This window comes from Lethenteron reissneri, chromosome 11 (assembly GCF_015708825.2).
Source record: "Lethenteron reissneri isolate LAM-NWPU_2019-01 chromosome 11, ASM1570882v1, whole genome shotgun sequence".
NCBI lineage: Eukaryota > Metazoa > Chordata > Hyperoartia > Petromyzontiformes > Petromyzontidae > Lethenteron > Lethenteron reissneri.
In genome coordinates, this window is record NC_083789.1 from 9,341,212 (window position 1) to 9,358,295 (window position 17,084).

The following is a 17,084-nucleotide window of genomic DNA, read 5'->3' on the forward strand; positions in this document are numbered from 1 at the left end:
TTGGCATCCTCTGGTCTGACACTGGTGGTGAGACTAGGCCATAAAGAAGGCTGCTGTCTCAGGTGTAGGCCTATCCGTTTGAAAGACAATCCATATGCTGTATTATCAGAGCATGTTTTGATTACATGTTCACCACAAGTACGTGTGATTAATGCGGATTTGATTCCTTGAAAAAGCTATCTTTTTGGTGTTATTGCCAGAAAGGGTAAAATCTCTTCTTATTTTTCATACGTAGAAGGTATAAGTTAACATGTTGCTGGATATTGAGCAAGGTTATTTATTATAAGAACTCGGGGGGGGGGGGGGGGCAAGATGTTGGGAGAGAACTCCAAAGTGGAGCAGTGCAAGGCAAGAAGCAGAGGGAAAAAGTGTTGTGACCTGCAGTGTGGTGGTACGTAGCCAACTGATCATCACACAACTGGCTACGTATGGTGCAAAAGAAGTTCTACAAACGGTCTGGTACACGAGTCTTCAACATGGGTAGAGGAATCAAAGTTTGAAGTTCCAAGGAAGAGGAACCATGGTAGTAGCGATCGGAGAATGATCAGGAGGCGACTGATCGCTGGTGAAATTGGTGAGCGCTGATTCAATAGACCGACCGGACTGCTTTTTTGTCAAAATCCTACAAAGTATGGCGATGTATTTACTGGGCGGTCGTACCCCAGGCACGAGATACATTGCTACAGCATTGGGCTGGTGGGCTGGCAAAGTTGTTAATTTCCTGACTCGGGGCACATTTCCATGTGGAGGCGTTAACCTGTTCTTACCCCCCCCCCCCCCCCCCCCCGTTCTGCATCAGTCTCCTCTGGGTTCTCCAGCTATTTCCTACACCGTGCAATTGGTGAACTTGAAGCGTGGGCTTTTCACAGCCGATATAACGATTACGCAATAGATTTTTTTGGCGGAGAGTCATTTTGGTTTGTGTTTTTTTTTCTCCCAGAAGTATTTTATCGGAAGTAAAAAAAAAGCCAGGGGAAGGTGCGGCGAACGGCCAGGCAGGGTTGGGTGGGGGAACACGGGGGGAGGGGGGGGGGGTAAAGCGTCACGGAGTAACACCAACAATTGGTGGAGGGTCTTAACGACACAAATTTGGTGAGATCTTTACGTGGCCCTAACCCAAAACTCAACGTACGATTCAATGGAAGCGGGGGTGTTGGCCAAACTCAACTAAACTCTTTATATTACCAACTAAGGCCCACTGAGCTATGTAGCTATTTTTCATAAGCGACCTGGCCACAAATGATAGATCAACCAAGCGGCTTATTACGTGGAAATTTAAAGCAGCCAAATACTTTATACGTATGTTGATTTTAAATGTGGAGGGAAAAACCGGAGGACCCGGAGAAAAATCCACAGGGAGAAGACGCAGACTCCAAATATACAGCAGGCATCGGGGTTCGGGATCGAATCCACATTCTGATGTAGCAGGTGACTCTTGGAAATATGCCTTCGGACTCCCATGTGTAGCTTCTTCCTGGGTAAATCAGTAACTGTGGTCATTATTATCATCATCATTACGAGGCCCTTTGTGCCAGTATCAAGATGATGAACATATTAACACCCGTATTCCTGCCGGCAAGAATAAAGCCTATTATTTCATCATCATCAATATCATCATGATCAATATTATCATTATGGTCCATCATCATTATCATCATCAGCATCATAATTGTCCTAGATTTGAAGCTTTCGTGACTGCAAGGATTCATACTCTCAGGTTTTTTCGGTAAAGTCACGTAGGTAAAAAATAAAATTGAAAGTTAATAAAAGTAATAATGAAAATAAAATAAAATAATTATTTTATTTTACCGAAAAAACCTGAGTATGAATCATAATTGTCCACCTGTCGCTCTTCCGGCGACCCCCCTTTTCGCTGAGCAGCTGCAGCAGCAGGGCGGCCACCTGCCCAAGGACTTCTTCCTCTACAACGCCTCCAAGGCGCGCAGCAAGCAGTTCATAAACCTGCGCGAGGTGTCGCAGCGCTTCTGCCTGCCGCCCGGCAACTACGTCATCGTGCCCTCCACCTTCGAGCCCAAGCAGGAGGCCGAGTTCGTGGTGCGCCTCTACGCCGAGAAGAAGAACGGGTCCAAGTGAGGAGGAGCTCGTCAACGATACCGCACCACCACCACCACCACCTCCATCACTCCACTTCGATGCAGCACGTTTGGCCGCGTGCAGTGCAAAAATAAGTTGAATAAAAAGGTCGCAAGATAAAGCTGCTCACCCCGAGCTATAAATGCTCTGATGCGTGCATCGTCTTTGTTGCTGTTCACCTTTTGGCGTTCTCTGATGTGACACTGATCGTGAGACTAGGCCGTAAAGGAGGCTGCTGTCTCTGGCGTAGGCCAATCAGTTTCAAAGACTGCAAATATTATTATCAGAGCGTGTTTGTTTGCATGTTCACCACAAAGTGCGTGTGGTTAATGCAGACTTGATTTCTTGCAAAGGGTTTATATTTGGTGTTTGAACACCTCGACACCTGTTTTATTGCCAGGAAAGGGTAAACCCTGTTCTTATTCATTCGACCTCCTTTTCCAGTACCAAAGTATAACAAGAGGGTTTTCCCCCTTTTTTATGGCAACAAAACTGAAACCTTTTTACGAGAAATCCTGTGTGCATTAACCGCAATACTTGTGGTCAAAATGCAAAAAAAAACACACTGATAATAGATGCATTGGCCTTGACACTGATTGGTCCACACCAGAGACAGCTTGCATTTTGACCACAAGTATTGTGGTTAATGCACACATGATTTCTCGTAAAAAGGTTTCAGTTTTGTTGCCAAAAAAAGGGGGAAAACCCCTATTATTATCCTATTCGTTTTTTCATACTTTGATTCCGGGAAAAAAGGTCTCGTGATGTATACATGGCACCGTTTAAAGCAGGGGTTGGCAACCAAAATAACAAGAAGAGAATTCGATGCAAAACTGAAGGTTTCAAGAGCCGCAATGCAGGCGAGTACACAGTACGTCACATCACGCAGTCCGTAGAGAGACGCATGCGGCTCCGCAACCACATGTTACCAACCCCTGTTTTCGAGTATTTGGCTACTGCTAATACATTTCCACGTGATTGACAAACCACTTAAGTTGAGCTATCATTTGTGATGGCCAAGTTTGAATAGTTACATTGTTTTTTCCTTCCCTTGCAGTGAAATGGACAACAGCATATCTGCCGACATACCACCAGAGGTAACTGAGAACGTTTGTTTACTAGTCCACTACAAACCCGGCGACCTGAGTTCGATTCCTAGCCACGGCTAACACCAGCGGCGGGTGATATCTTAACCAGCGCTGGGCATCGCCGGCATGGTGAAGTATGGTCAAACAACTCCTATGTCTGAAATGGTTTGAGGAATTTCTCTTCATCCAGGCGCTGCAACTGAAGAGGGCTGTACCTGAAAGTTAAACCCATAAGTACAAAACTAATTGGTCCACGTAATAAAGTCGACTGTGCAAAAAAGTGCGTGTCCAGACACTGCGCTGTGTTACGTTATCACAATCCGCTAAGTTTATAATCGTGATCGCCTTTCCACCAGCCCGTGGTTCCCAAGCAGCCTGAGACGGAGGAAGACAAGCAGATCAAGAATGCCTTCAAAGTCCTCGCTGGAGATGTGAGTAGCCCCCCTGTAACCCCCCCCCCTCCCGTGCCCCTGCGTGTCCCCCATGCCCTCCGTGCCCACCGTGCCGTGTCTCCACTCGCTGGCACGTACAAAGCGAGTGGAGAGGGGGTGCCACGGTGCCAATCGCCCAGTCCGTTAGTTCTACCGGACCCGGCATGAGAGCACCTGGTCCCCTGCCGCTCCTGCTGATCGACGGTGGACTGGCCACATGTGCGGTGTGGCCGAGGCAGTGTCGCAAAGCGGATCCGGAAATTATACTCGACGAACTGTGGGACTTGAACCATGAACTCACGAGGCTGGAGCAAAAGAAATAAAGAAAAATCCCCAAACAATAAAATTAAATTGGCTTCCACGCCGTATTTCACCGCCTCGTTCACCGCTGCAGAGTGGGGCCATCACTGGTGTGTCCCAGAAATTCAATTTTGTTCACCCGGGAAAGCCTGTTTCGGTGGGGGTGGAGCTCATGCGCTCACTCTTCTTGAGTGAACACTTCTTTTAATGAGGGATGGCATAATTGAGGGAGGCTCAACCAGGACATGCGGTGAACTGGCAGCGTTTCATTCATAGTCGTGCTATCCGACCTACGGCACTAATCAAAGCCCAGTAAGAGGTTGGCTTAGCTGTTCATCCCTCTGCAGTCAACAAATTAAGTGCCACTGTGTGGGATTTCAATGGGATTCTTTTTTCAGCACGGCCTGAAGGCTGTAAGTAGAAAACGAGCATCTCTTCTCTTGCCTCGTTTTAAATGTGAACGAACTGAAGGATCGGGTTCTACGATATAATTTTCAATTTTTTTCTTCAGGACATGGAGATCAGCTCCCTCGAGCTTCAGAGAATCCTGAATAAAATCGTCATGAAACGTACGGACGAAATGCCGGCCACTCGCGCACGCACGCACGCACGCTTACTCTCACATGAACGTTTAGTGACTGTCGTGGCTGTGTGTGTGTGTGTGTGGAGAATGGTGATGCATGATTATTGCGTGACAAAGTGTTAAAGGCTGTACGGGGGGGGGGGGATCTTTGTCTTTGCGTGTGTGGATGCTGAACAGACCCTTCACTCAAGACAAAGGGCTTCAGCATTGAAACTTGCCGTGGGATCGTGGCACTTCTGGACGTATCCCCACCTCCCTGCACCTCCCCCACTCTGTCCAGCGATCGTTTGCAAAAGTCAAACGTGTAGGATTTGATCATTGGGTTATGCACCGACGTAATGATCTGGACAATTTTTTTTGTTATATATATAAAATCAAACTTGGTCCTTACCTTGGATTTTACATACAGATGTACACCCGTGTTAATCCACTGCTGGATGAAGGACTCCCCACACGGTGCGGGTCATTGGGGCTATTTATTAATACTTCACCACACTGGCCGACATGTGTTGGTGAAGGTGGTTTACACACAAGTGATAATAATAAAAATAGTAATTTGTTTTTGGCAGACTGTGTGCGCCTTTACGCTGGGGCACCCCAGAGCGGTTTACACGCCACTAGCTGCTGACATTAACTTACTAAGTTGGGGTTACACGTTACACGATCTCATCTAAAACTTGATAAAGGGCACCCCCTGCTGGCAGCTCTCCACCTGCGTGTGACACACGATGTGACCCAGAACCTGGCCTACGAGCGGGCATTGGTTTGCCACCAGTAGAGGGGGGATATGACTGCCACGTGTAGCCCCAACTCAGTAAGTTAACAACATAATAATAGCAATAATACGTGAGGAGTGCGCGCGCAACGCAAGCGTTTGTCCCGCCGATGAACTTTAACCCAGCGCGCTGCAGAAAGACGGCAGTGGCAAGCTGGGCTACGAGGAGTTCAAGTACCTGTGGTTTAAGATCAAGAAGTGGGTGGTGAGTTCCGTCTGCTTGCTGCTGCTGCCGCACCTCCGCCACCAGTTCCCCCGTGCACTCGCCTGACCCAGCCAAAGTGATCCGATATGGTTGCGGAGCGTTGTAGGAAGTCGAATAAATAATAAAATGGGATGTTTTTAGTTTGTCGGTAAGGTTCACGCGGGTCGGCTTTCCAGACCGACGTTTACCAAGCGGGATTTGTTTAAGCAGGGAGAGTCTGCACTGGTTTTCGTCCGGCAGGGTCTTGTCAGCAGTCAGGCTCGTTACAATACGACTGGGTCACCGGATGTTATTGGTGACCGCACTTCCTCTGAAAGGTCGAGTCTCCTTCATTTAACGCAAAAATTCAACATTGTATTAAAAAAAAAACATTACGTGCTGTTGTGTGGACCATTGTGAGTAAACCGCTGATGTTAATAATGTCCTTATTTAGGCGCACTGGTTGTTTATGAATGTAGTTCAGTTTTGTAAACTCACTTCCAGCCTGCTCTCATCTTGCCTTGATATCGTTCCGATTCTGGGCCCCCTTTAAAAAAACTGTTGTGCCTTCGACGAACATCTTCGCTTGTTTAGGAATCTTTCTGCATGTGTGACTTTTGTTTTGCTCATTTGTCTTGAGCCCCACACTCTACACTCTCCTTCATAAAATCTTTAATCGCTAGAAAGCACGTGAATCCATGCACACGTGACCTTGAGGCATATTCCATCCGTTTTGTGGTGGAGCGGTGGTGCAGTGGTTCGATAATTGCGCTATAAACCCGGCGACCAGAGTAGGATACCCAGGCACCGGTCCTGGGTACGACCACCAGCACCAAAACCCACACCGACCGGCAGCAGGAGAGGCCTCGATAAATAAAGGGTTGCTATACACCGCTAAGCTCGTGAATTTGATAAGGATCGAGCGACGAACCGGTGCGTCCGTCGTTGCGCCTCCAAGTGACGTCTCAATGCGACGCGTCTCTTGTGCCCCGCCGCCCGGCAGGACATCTACAAGGAGTTCGACACCGACCGCTCGGGCACGATGGCCTCGTACGAGATGAGGTCTGCCGTCGAGGCTGCAGGTAAATCTCACTGTCGCGTCGGCTGCGGTTGTTTTTGAGGTGGCGGTTATAATGTAAAGGAGTCATCGCAGCTGGGAATGGGGGGGGGGGGAGGATTAACCTCTGACCGGAGATTTTCCGTGTCTCTGTGGTTCACCTGGAGTTACGGTAGCCGCAACTGTAGCGAGCGGTATACTGGATGCGGTGTGCCGGGTGTTAACAGAAATGTTTTCTGGTGTCGCCGACCGGGACGGTAAACGTGGCTGAAATGAAGCCCTGCTTCGCGGTTATTATATTTAGACTGGAGAAATCTGTTGAGCTATGAAGCTCTTTCACACATGTCCAGTATGACCGCTGAATGCCGTGACGATGATGATGACGATGCACGAGAGCTATTTTTTAATCAACTATTGTCAGCAGTCGTTGCTGGCAATAATTTCCGTGCTATTTTCTGTCGTTAGAAACTGTGGTAGCCCAAATTGTGAACAGATCTGTTTGCTGTGCCCCCTGGTGGGAAACTGGGGTTTGCAACTTCCAATGGGATCGCAGATATTTGGTCACGAGACAACCCGAGTTCGTGTGCTCTCTAGACCAATTATAGTTATTGAACATGCCTTATTAACAAACTCTGTTTTCGTTGGCTAGACAGCGCTCCACTCGGTCTACTCCACAGCTACAGCTGGTTGCCATAGTAGTCCATAGTAAATGCGTTGCTGGCAATGGGGCCCCACGGTGGCAACATGTTGTTTCCCTCGTCTGGTATGCAGAAGGTCGTGGGTTCGATCCCGATCCTGACGCCAGTATTTGGAGTTTGCATGTTCTCCCCGTGGTCGTGTGGATTTTTCTCTGAGTCCTCCATGTGTTTTAGAGTATTTGGCTGCTATACATTTCCACATCATAATCCACTTCCACTCACCACGAGTGTTAACCAGGGTGGCCTCGGGTCTGAACCGCGAACTTCTGCAACAAGCGTGGCTGTGTTACCCCCTCCTCTGTTGAATGTGTTCGCTGGTCACGCGATTACTTTGCCCGCCAGGTTTCAAGCTTACCACGATGTTGCACGAGCTCGTCGCCATGAGATACGCGGACGAGAATTTGGAGATCAACTTTGACGGCTACGTGGCCTGCCTCACGCGACTCGAGTCCATGTTCAGTAAGACTCCCGCTCTGCGCGAAGAATCTGAACGGGCGCACGCACTCACGCACGGACGTGTAGACAGAAGTTTTATTTTATTATTATTTAATCAAGGTTCAGTGCCCACTGAGACCGGGTGCAAAGTAGATCGTATAAATAGCAGAAATAAAACCGTTGAATACAGTGCAAAATACAATCTGTATTTTACATACAATTATGTGTACGGGCCTTTTTAGACAAGGGCCTCTGTTCCACCATGCAGGTCATGGGAGTTGTTTGACCAAACTTTCGCTGCAGGGTGGTGAAGGCGGGGAGCATAGACACTGGAGCATAGTGCAGTAGAACAATGGAATTTGCTGCACTGGTGCCTACTGACAACATGGGTTGGAATTTTATCCAGGCGTTTAAACTTTTTAATCTTGCTATTTTCTGCTCCGTGTCGCAAGCGATCTTTTGAATACACGAGGCTGTGCTTCTTGCCCCAAACGAAACTGACGTGGATTCATCCCATCTAATGCATTCGTCCACCAGCCAATGGGGGGCTTCCGGTCCAATAGTTTCCCCCGCAGCATTTCTGTACACAGCAATAATCCCCTGGGGGTTGGGTTCGACTTTTGTGGGTCTCGTCAGCAGGGGTCTGAGCTTGTGTTTTTTGTTTCGCTTGTTTTAAACAGGAATCTTCGCTGCCTTTGACAAGAAAGGGACGGGCATGATCAACCTGGGCCTGAATGAGGTACAACGATTCGGAGTGTTTTTGTTCATCGTGCCTGGAATTTGTTGAACATTTTGCATTTTTATCTCAAAAGAAAATGTAAATTGCAATGCTTTATACATGGCAATGAAGTTATTTCCGCGCACATGTGAGAGAGAGGTGGATGTCGGGACACTCGGTGGTTCATAATGGCCATGTCAGCCCCGGAATGATGTGGTGGGTCTGAAAATTTGAACCCGACTGGAATTAATTATTCATACATTTTTAAATATCTTTTTTTGACTCGCAGATAAACCCTTAGACTAAGAGAGTCCCACAGGCGCATACAGAAACCCACAGATACGCTCAGAGACACGCACAGAGACACATGTAGTGTCAGCGGAGCGGGAGACAAGGTTTTTAGGAGGCACCTTCTTTATTAACACCTTCACAGGTTCGCCCTCACGCTCTCCCTAGTCTAGCCTAGCCTAAACACAACCCTGACCCTGTAACACCGATGGCGCCGACCGAGACGGTCAACAACTATCCGGTCGAGCAGTATCTAGCGAAGATGACAGCGACGACGAGATGAGTTCACTCCCCAGAACCGGCAGCCATGAGCTCCCGCTCTCAGCTGCTTTCATGCTACCCAACGCGGCCTGGCTCCGCCCTGGCCGCGCCTCCCTTCTCGAACCCACGATCGGGTTCCAGGGGCTTCCAGATGGGGTCTCCCATGACCCTTGCCCCAGTTCCTCCGCCCTGCCAACACACCCGTGTATACGCTCACCGGCGTGTACTGCTCGTTCACCGCAGTTGCCACTGCTGGACAGCAGCCGGCGCTATACCACTACACATACATGGAGCGAAGCTCCTCTTCCCCCCTCCTCCGACGATCTAGTGGGAGTGGGGCGAATCATTCACGAGTTCCCCCAGTAACTTCGTCCCATTTCCAGCCTTGCGTATCGGAGCGCTGATCCAGCACCGTTGAGCCTCGTGTTTGAATTCGGATGCTAACGGGCATTGATTAAAGTGTAGAGTCGATGGCCTCAGCCCAGTCACAAATGAATGCGCGCAGAAAAACGCATCGTGGAAATGTTGGTTCCGAACTTAAATTTGGCTACATTTCCAGTTCTGAGAATGTAAATCTAATCGGCTTGACTGCCATGCGACGAACGTTACCCTCGGTGGCATAAGGAGCGGGAGGGGAAGTGCTACCCTCTACGGAGGTCACTTAAAACGGATTTATCTCAGAGGTAGTTCTGTGATATCCGCTTCCACCTGCCATTCTCTAACGTGAGTTGTTGCCCTGCTCTGGATTCTTCATCTACTGACACGACTGCCACCGATTGCACAATTTAGATGATACAATTGGTGACTACAAACATGATCAATAGCAGGCGAAGTTCTTGATGTAAAAACTTGAGAAGGATCAGGATTGACCCACACGTCTGAATCTTATGCATTAAACTATCCTTAACTATTTCTTTAATTTTTTACCAGGTAAGGCCCACTGAGCTACTGGATGTAGCTCTTTTTTTAGAAGCAAACTGGCCACAAATGATAGCTCAATTTAAGGAGCTAATGTGAAAATGTATAGCAGCCGAATACTCTAAAACACACGTTGATTCTAAATGTATAATGAAAAACCAGAGGACCCGGACAAAAATCCACACAATTATGGGGAGAACGTGCAAATTCCAAATATACAGGTGTCGGGCTCCGGATGGAACCCACGACCTCCTGTATACCAGGCTAGGGTGCTAACACCACCACCAAACATCTTGGGTTCCTGACATCACAGGTTTTGTCGTCTAAAAGTGTCCTCTTGTATTGCAGGCTTTGTCATTTTACGCCAGTGTGTAATCTATTACAAATCACTCATCTGCATTTATTTCCTGGCTTAAAGCATAACTAGATTCTTCTCGAGATTGCATTCCCCTCGACTGTATTCTGGGTCTGTCTTTCGACGATTCACAAATAGATGTTTCGGTTCGTACACGTAATGATGAGGCCAAACATGGGGCATAAGAGACCCTCCCAACCACCAGCATAGCCAAATAAAATTGTCACCCGTTTCGTTCCCTGTCAAGTCCAACAACGATTCTCACAACCAAATGGATCTAATTTGACGTTGCGCTTTGACGAAGGCCCATTGCCCGAAACGTCACCGATTTTATATTTTTTGAGGCCAGTGTTGTTAACACATCAATGACATAATTTTATCAACCTTTCGCTTACTTCCCTGAAAATATAACATTCATCTAAGGGAAAATAGTAACCCCAAATGTCTTTCCTTCGTCCCTCCCGTGACCTTCTGACCCCTCTCTTCGCACAGTGGCTGCAGCTCACCTTGTACTCGTGAACGTCGCGCGCGAGTGGACGGGGGCGGTCGGCCAGAGCGGCGCTCTCCGTAGCCGCGGCTTCGTCCAACGAGCAAACGACGTCGGGAGCCCAACCACGACTGGCACGCGGGGAGGGGGGGATTGGGTGGGGGGGCTTTGCCCACACGCATGTGCGCGCGCGTGGCATGGGTAGCTACGATGATGATGCTGACGACGACGCCGCCGATGATGATGTTGATGACGTTCAGCTGCTTCTTTATATGCAATCTTAATGGCAGCTTTTGTTGGCTTTTGGTGTCGTGGTCATTATAATAAGAGTGGAAGACTGGGAATTGGTAAAAGTTGTGGGGTGGGGGGGGGGTGCATGGTGGGGGCGGTGGGGGTTGTAGTGGGGGGGAACAAGAAGGGGGGGGGACTGCAAAGAAACGTTAGTCGATCGCTGGAAGACGAGACCGATGGTACGAACATGAAAGGACCCACGAGTGAACGTTCAAGACCTCCCGCAGCTCCGTGAGGCTGGTGCCTCTGTTGGCTTTACTACCCCCAACGAATGCATCTGCTGTGACAATGCTTGCTTTTATCTGTGCACGATTTATCTGGAGGGGGGGGGGGGGGTGGGAAGAGACGTTTTGGTGGTCCAATCTGGCCCCATGGTTGTTAGCAAAACGACCCGGACAGCCAATTTTCTTCTTGCAGTGCAATTTGTTTTGCCGTTTGAACAATCATGTGCCTTGCTGCCACCTTTGTGTTGGATGGTCACCCATCCTTGCACTAAAACCGTTCAAATGTTAACAGCATGCAGCACTACTTGGGTTGGGCAGTGCACCAAAATCCGTTGTTGTACTGTACTTCAATGCTCTCCGCCTTCGCCAACCCGCACCGACCACCGTGGCAAAGTACAGCCATAACCTCCCGCCCTCCACGACCCGCACTGTGTGGGGCTGCCCTCATCCAGCAGTGGATTGCACGTGCTTTCTTGCATGGGCGTGACTCTCCACAGGGACTGTATCATTTTGCCCTGGGTGGGGGTGAGAGGAGCTCAAAGCTGGATGACCTGCAACTGAAATTCTCTCCCCTCCAGTTGGTCCAACCCAAGGTCTGTTACTCAGGACAGAGGCCTTGGGAATTTTCAGTAGTTAAGTTCCGTCTGGTGCTACGTTGCAAAAGTGAATCGACGGGGTAGGTCGATGGTGTCACTTAGGAGATTCATATTTTTTGTGGGTGTTTTTTTGTTCATGTTAAGGGAATTTTCTATTTTGTTTGGCACCTTGTCAGTATTGTAGGAAATCAAGTTGCCAAACTTTCACTCAGTGGGGGGAAAAATAACTGGAGAACTTTCATAATCCATGAATCGGCACTTTCTAATCACTTTCATAAACCATTCTCATTCAGGGCTTAATCTCTCACTCCAGTGTATGTAACACTGCTCAGCTGGCTTGGAGTATGTATTAGCCGCATAAGGCACTAACCACTAGAATACAAGGCATGCCTGATCCTATATTATTTTACCCTATATCAATCCCTATAATCCTATGAATAGGTTTGGTTTGAGGACAAAATAAGTCAAGATGGATGTGGCAAGCCAAAATTATTCCCGGTAGTGTTCCTTTCCGGACCATTCCGGCAGAGAACGAGCACTGATGGTGCTTTACAGTGGGCATTTCCTCTTGACGGGCATCACGAATCAACGCAGAGGACTTGTGGCTGGTTTATCTATCCAGCATGGTGCAAACCAGTGAGCAGAACCAAAGACTCGGACCGGATCTCCATTCCTCATGGGAATGGAGTTGGGGTTACCAGGTTCAGCTTCTTGACAAGGCATTGTTCAGGACCGTGTTACCCACTCTGTTCTTCCTCCTGTTTGGGTTGAAATTAAATAAACGACAGATCCAACTACTGAGTGGACATCCGTGTTGTTGACAAGAAGACGACACGGGGGGAAAACGTGTGGCTTGAATCTTTGCTTGGTTTAATTCGTGAGTCACAGAGGTGCTCCCACTTAACAGTTGAAAATAGGAGTTAATGTAACAGAAATAATAACAGATAACCCAAAAGGAATTGTATAAAACACCATTTAACATTTGAAAACAACAGGTCAATATCTAGGTGGACTACAAAAGCCAGCAACCAGGGTTTGGCTCACGCTGGACTAATGAACTCCCATGACCGTCGAGGTGCGAGGAGGCCTTCGCCCAAAGATGGATTAACAAAGGGGCTATAAAATACTCCAGTATTTCATGACAAAAGTTACAATCATATACTTTGCGAATGCTCAGTATGTAAAATACTACTGCTATGTATGAGATTATTACGTATAAAGTTAAACTCCTTTTGTGATTAAGGCACAGACAAGTCCCAATAGCTTCAGCACCAACCAGACCGACCGGATCAGTGGCGAAAGAAATGGACGAGAAATATAAAACGTTTCAATTTTAAGACCCCGCACGCACACATGCAAATCTCGACACCGCACCAATCTCAGCGCCGTACAATTTGACTCAATCAAAAGTCCCCGCATTGTAAACTGGACAGTGGTGTGGCAGGTAATTGAAAGAAAATCTATCAGAAAAAAAAAGTTACAATTAGTGAAAGCAAGTAAAATGAGTGTATTGTTTTTTTTCCCTATTGTTGAAAATGTTAGAGCAACCTCGAGCACAGAGCAGAATATCTCTCCCACTGTGCATCAGCCTGAGCTTGCAAGTTTTTCATTAAAACAGCAAGGGCAGGGGGTTTCACAAAATTCCAACGGTTTCCAGGATCCACGCTGGTCCGCAGTTCCAAGGCCACCGATATGCCTCCCGGCTCGAATATGAATTACGGAGGTTTCGAGCGGCACCCACCTGATAATTACGAAAAAAAGGGCGGTGGGCCGTGAGGGCCAGCGTTTCCAAAAAACCCTGGAGCAAAGGACACATTTTAGTGCGGAAGATTTTGGCGTGAACTCACGAGGGGGCCGAGCATCGTCTGTAACGCCAGTGCAGGCAAACATCCGGAAGACGAATGTTAGGACTCCTCACATTGGCAAAGAAATCAGGCTTGGAGGCAGGCAGGCCGGCCTGGCAAACGTTATCCTGGGGAGTGATTGAGAAGTCATTTACTTGGCACAAAGGACAAAGATGCCCCCCCCCCACCCCCTTAGACTTAGCAGATTGTTGGGGCAAGTGCTGTTAGCGAGCACTTCTATGCACAAGGGGTTGGTGGCCAACACCACGCTCAAGGCTGATGTTTACACATCGTGCAAGGTATAGTTTTTTAGGCTGAGTCTACTTAGGGGAGGCTCAGGACTGGTAAGATAATTGTCAGATGGTGGGCGTGAGCGGGAATGGAACCTGGGTCGCCGGGTTCATAGTGCAATGCGCTATCCACTGCACCACCACTCCTCACTAGGAGCATCACACACAGACACCTAGAGGACTGCATAACCAGCTGACGTCTTATAATTATCTAAATCTATAGAATAATCTAGAAGAGATAACTTTTTTTATTGCTAAAAATCAGGTTTTTCCCCAAGGAAACTCCAATTGCACTTTTTTTTACAGGTCCCTATTGTCCCGTTTCATTACAACTTTGGTTGAAGTAAATTTTATTTTAAATTTACTTGAACAATAATCTCAACTCGCAACCTACCACTGCAAAAGTGTTTCAACGACTCAAGGAGGGGCTTCCAGGTGGAACCACAGATGGAGTAGGGAAGGCAGCAGCAGACACGCGGTGAGCCGGCACCAACAATTGCCCAAGCTCTGCGATCCTTTAACTTTTAAAGATGTTCTTGGCCGATTAATTGGTCTTGATATATGGGAGGAAAACGGAGACCCTGAGAAAATCCAGGTGTGCGAGGGTGCAACACTATCCCAACTAAAATCAGACTGCAACTCGATCCGATTTTCAGACAATCGCATCGTCCAGGGAAAGAACTCCAACTCCACGTTCTCACGTGAAGCTGGGCTGCACAGTGGCTTCACACAAGCACACTACCGCCATTCGGCACACATAAGTGGTGACATCACCACGGCGCTTGTGCCAGGCCATCTGCGCATTAAGGCCACATGAAGTTTCGAATGCCCGCTGGCAGGAAGTCGCGGGACAGACTCAGGTGCCATGGGTTGCCCGACTGAGATGACTAGCTGATGCACCACCTTGTGCCCCTTACTGTGCCAACTTGCTGTGCTTTAGCCACCCGGCGCTCCGCTCGATGTTGTGAGCGTCGCTCCTCTGACCTTTGTTGTTGTTGGAGGGCGACTGCCTCCAACTGCCCAGTAGCGTCATTCACGAGCCTCCTTCACAGAGGACGATTTTGATACCACTAGTACCAGTCATCAGCAAGCCCACTCAGCTCCACATCCTCCTGTACCACATCACTCCATCTCTTCTCTACCCCGTGCCGCGCCTGTTTAGCCCCCTCTATCCGGCTAAACAAAAGCTGTTTAGGCATGTGGTGGCCGGGTACGCGGGTGACATGACCCAGCCAACGCAGCCTTGCCTGCCGAAGGAGCTCACGCACACGCACTAAGTGTTGCCACCACCGCCACGAACAACGACATCCTCGTCCCATCTCATCCGGTTTTTGAACGGCCTGGTAGCACCCACTATCGTTTGCCGGCGGGTGCATCTCCTCCAGATGGTGTCGGACAGAAGCTTCCGGAATGGCCCTTTAACCACCACTTCCTGATGGCGGAAGGGCCTCCCCCTCTCTAGTGGGTACATTAGCCTACTCTTCCACACTAGGCAGACGTCTTGGAAAGGGTGGAACACGTGACCCGCCGAAATCGACTGACCGGCAGGTATTGCTGTAACTCTAGCGAGTGCTGCCAATGGGGTTAGTGCTTGCTTGGCATGGCTTTCTGGTCGGGCTTGTAATCCAACTTGGGGTAGCGGCTGCCTCTGCACAACGCCAGTGCACTGTAAGGAGGGCCGGGGTCAATCGTGCGAGGTTCTGTGAAGTCAGCCAGACTCGAAGGGAAGGGACCACACCCACCCCTACCTGGGGGGCGCGGGGGCAGGGCGAGTGCCGACTTTAGTGGTTGAGCTCCATGCAAGGTGGGGCGTTCAGAGTTTGGGAGGGACACGTGCGAGCTGATGTGTAGTTCTGTACGACGGGAGGCAGAGTTAAGCCCTCTGCTAGAGTGGGAAACAATCAGAAGTGGTGCGACACTCCAGTAGACTGCACTCTGCGGCCTGGTCAACAAACCACGAAATTACCCTCGGTGCTGCCAAGGCCAGACAAAAATCCATCATTACCTAATTATTAAACCCTGCATTCCATAACAGCTATTTATCCAGGGAATTCTCACCGAGTCGGACAATTTTATTCCGGAGGGTTCTGCATTGGGTACTCCCCACCACATTCCCAAGACGTCAGTACAGTGTTGGAAGAGTAGACCAAATGCCCTCTTGGAGATGGGCTGTCCACAGCTCTCTCTAGCAGAGGCTCCCCCGCCCGCAGTGGTACGAGCAAGCAATTGAAGAGGGTGCACCTTACATCTTTTTTTTTAAAACATCTTCACCTGCAATCTTGATTTGATTTCGCGACTGCAGGAATCCACACTCTTTGGTTCTTTCGGTAAAGTCACGTAGAAAAATAAAAAAATAAAAATCCACCTGAGGACGATCGCTTGTGTGGCGATCGAAACGTCGTTATCTATTATTATTTTTCTACTTGCCTTTACCGAAAGAACCAAAGAGTATCTTCACCTGCAACCTTTACGACGCCCTCACCAGCGAGCGTCACGTTGCTCACCGCCCCAGGGCCGGTGCCGCTCCCCGCTCAGCCCGGATCAGAGTGCCGTCTCGCCCCGTCCTCCTCCTCCACACGGCGCAGCACGGGCGGGGGGCGGGCCGTTTGTTTAGTAGTCGCTGATGGCACGCACCAGCCCCTTGTGCGAAGGTGGCAGTGGCGGCGCGGTTTTGGCTGCCGCGGCTGCTTTGGCTGCTTTGGCTGTCGTATCTGCCGTGTGGCTCTCCTCACGGGGCTTGCTCGGCGGAGGGATCTTGACGCGGGACGGCTCGACGCCCCAGATTTCGCGCGCGTACTCCGCGATCGTGCGGTCGCTCGAGAACTTGCCGGACGCGGCGATGTTGCGGATGACCTTGATCGTCCACTCGCGGGGGTTCTATGCGGTGGGTGGGGTCAGGAGGGGAGGGGGAGGGGTAAGTGGGCAGCGATGGCATTGTCATCGTCATCACGGAGTGTTTATCCCGCGCGCCTTTCCCCCATGATGTATATCTCCGGGTAGTCTAACCAAGGGGGACCCCCCTGGTGGCAGCTGTCACTGTGCGCCACAAAGCGACCGCAGCACCGGCCTGCGATGGGGAAACAGTCTGCCACGTGGGGGACAATGTTGTGACGTGGCTTCTCGAAATTAAGTAACTTTGCTAAATATTCATCAAATATGTTGAAAAT

At 49.2% G+C, this 17,084-nt stretch overlaps 2 protein-coding genes across 3 annotated transcripts in view; one reads left to right on the forward strand and one right to left on the reverse strand.

Annotated features, from left to right (window-relative positions):
- The window catches only part of LOC133341428 (calpain-9-like), a 41,591-nt gene extending 29,014 nt beyond the window's left edge, over positions 1 to 12,577 (forward strand). For both annotated transcript variants that reach the window (XM_061550050.1, XM_061550049.1), the window contains exons 11-20: positions 1,882 to 2,090; positions 3,152 to 3,191; positions 3,539 to 3,613; positions 4,425 to 4,482; positions 4,674 to 4,738; positions 5,408 to 5,476; positions 6,459 to 6,537; positions 7,553 to 7,669; positions 8,326 to 8,384; positions 10,678 to 12,577. In XM_061550050.1, coding sequence (XP_061406034.1) covers positions 1,882 to 2,090; positions 3,152 to 3,191; positions 3,539 to 3,613; positions 4,425 to 4,482; positions 4,674 to 4,738; positions 5,408 to 5,476; positions 6,459 to 6,537; positions 7,553 to 7,669; positions 8,326 to 8,384; positions 10,678 to 10,704 — 798 coding nt within the window. In that variant the 3' untranslated portion in view covers positions 10,705 to 12,577. The remainder of the gene's footprint in view (positions 1 to 1,881; positions 2,091 to 3,151; positions 3,192 to 3,538; positions 3,614 to 4,424; positions 4,483 to 4,673; positions 4,739 to 5,407; positions 5,477 to 6,458; positions 6,538 to 7,552; positions 7,670 to 8,325; positions 8,385 to 10,677) is intronic.
- Positions 12,578 to 12,632: 55 nt separating this feature from the next.
- The window catches only part of LOC133341433 (glycogen phosphorylase, brain form-like), a 29,857-nt gene continuing 25,405 nt past the window's right edge, over positions 12,633 to 17,084 (reverse strand). The window contains exon 20 of the mRNA XM_061550063.1: positions 12,633 to 16,794. Coding sequence (XP_061406047.1) covers positions 16,528 to 16,794 — 267 coding nt within the window. The 3' untranslated portion in view covers positions 12,633 to 16,527. The remainder of the gene's footprint in view (positions 16,795 to 17,084) is intronic.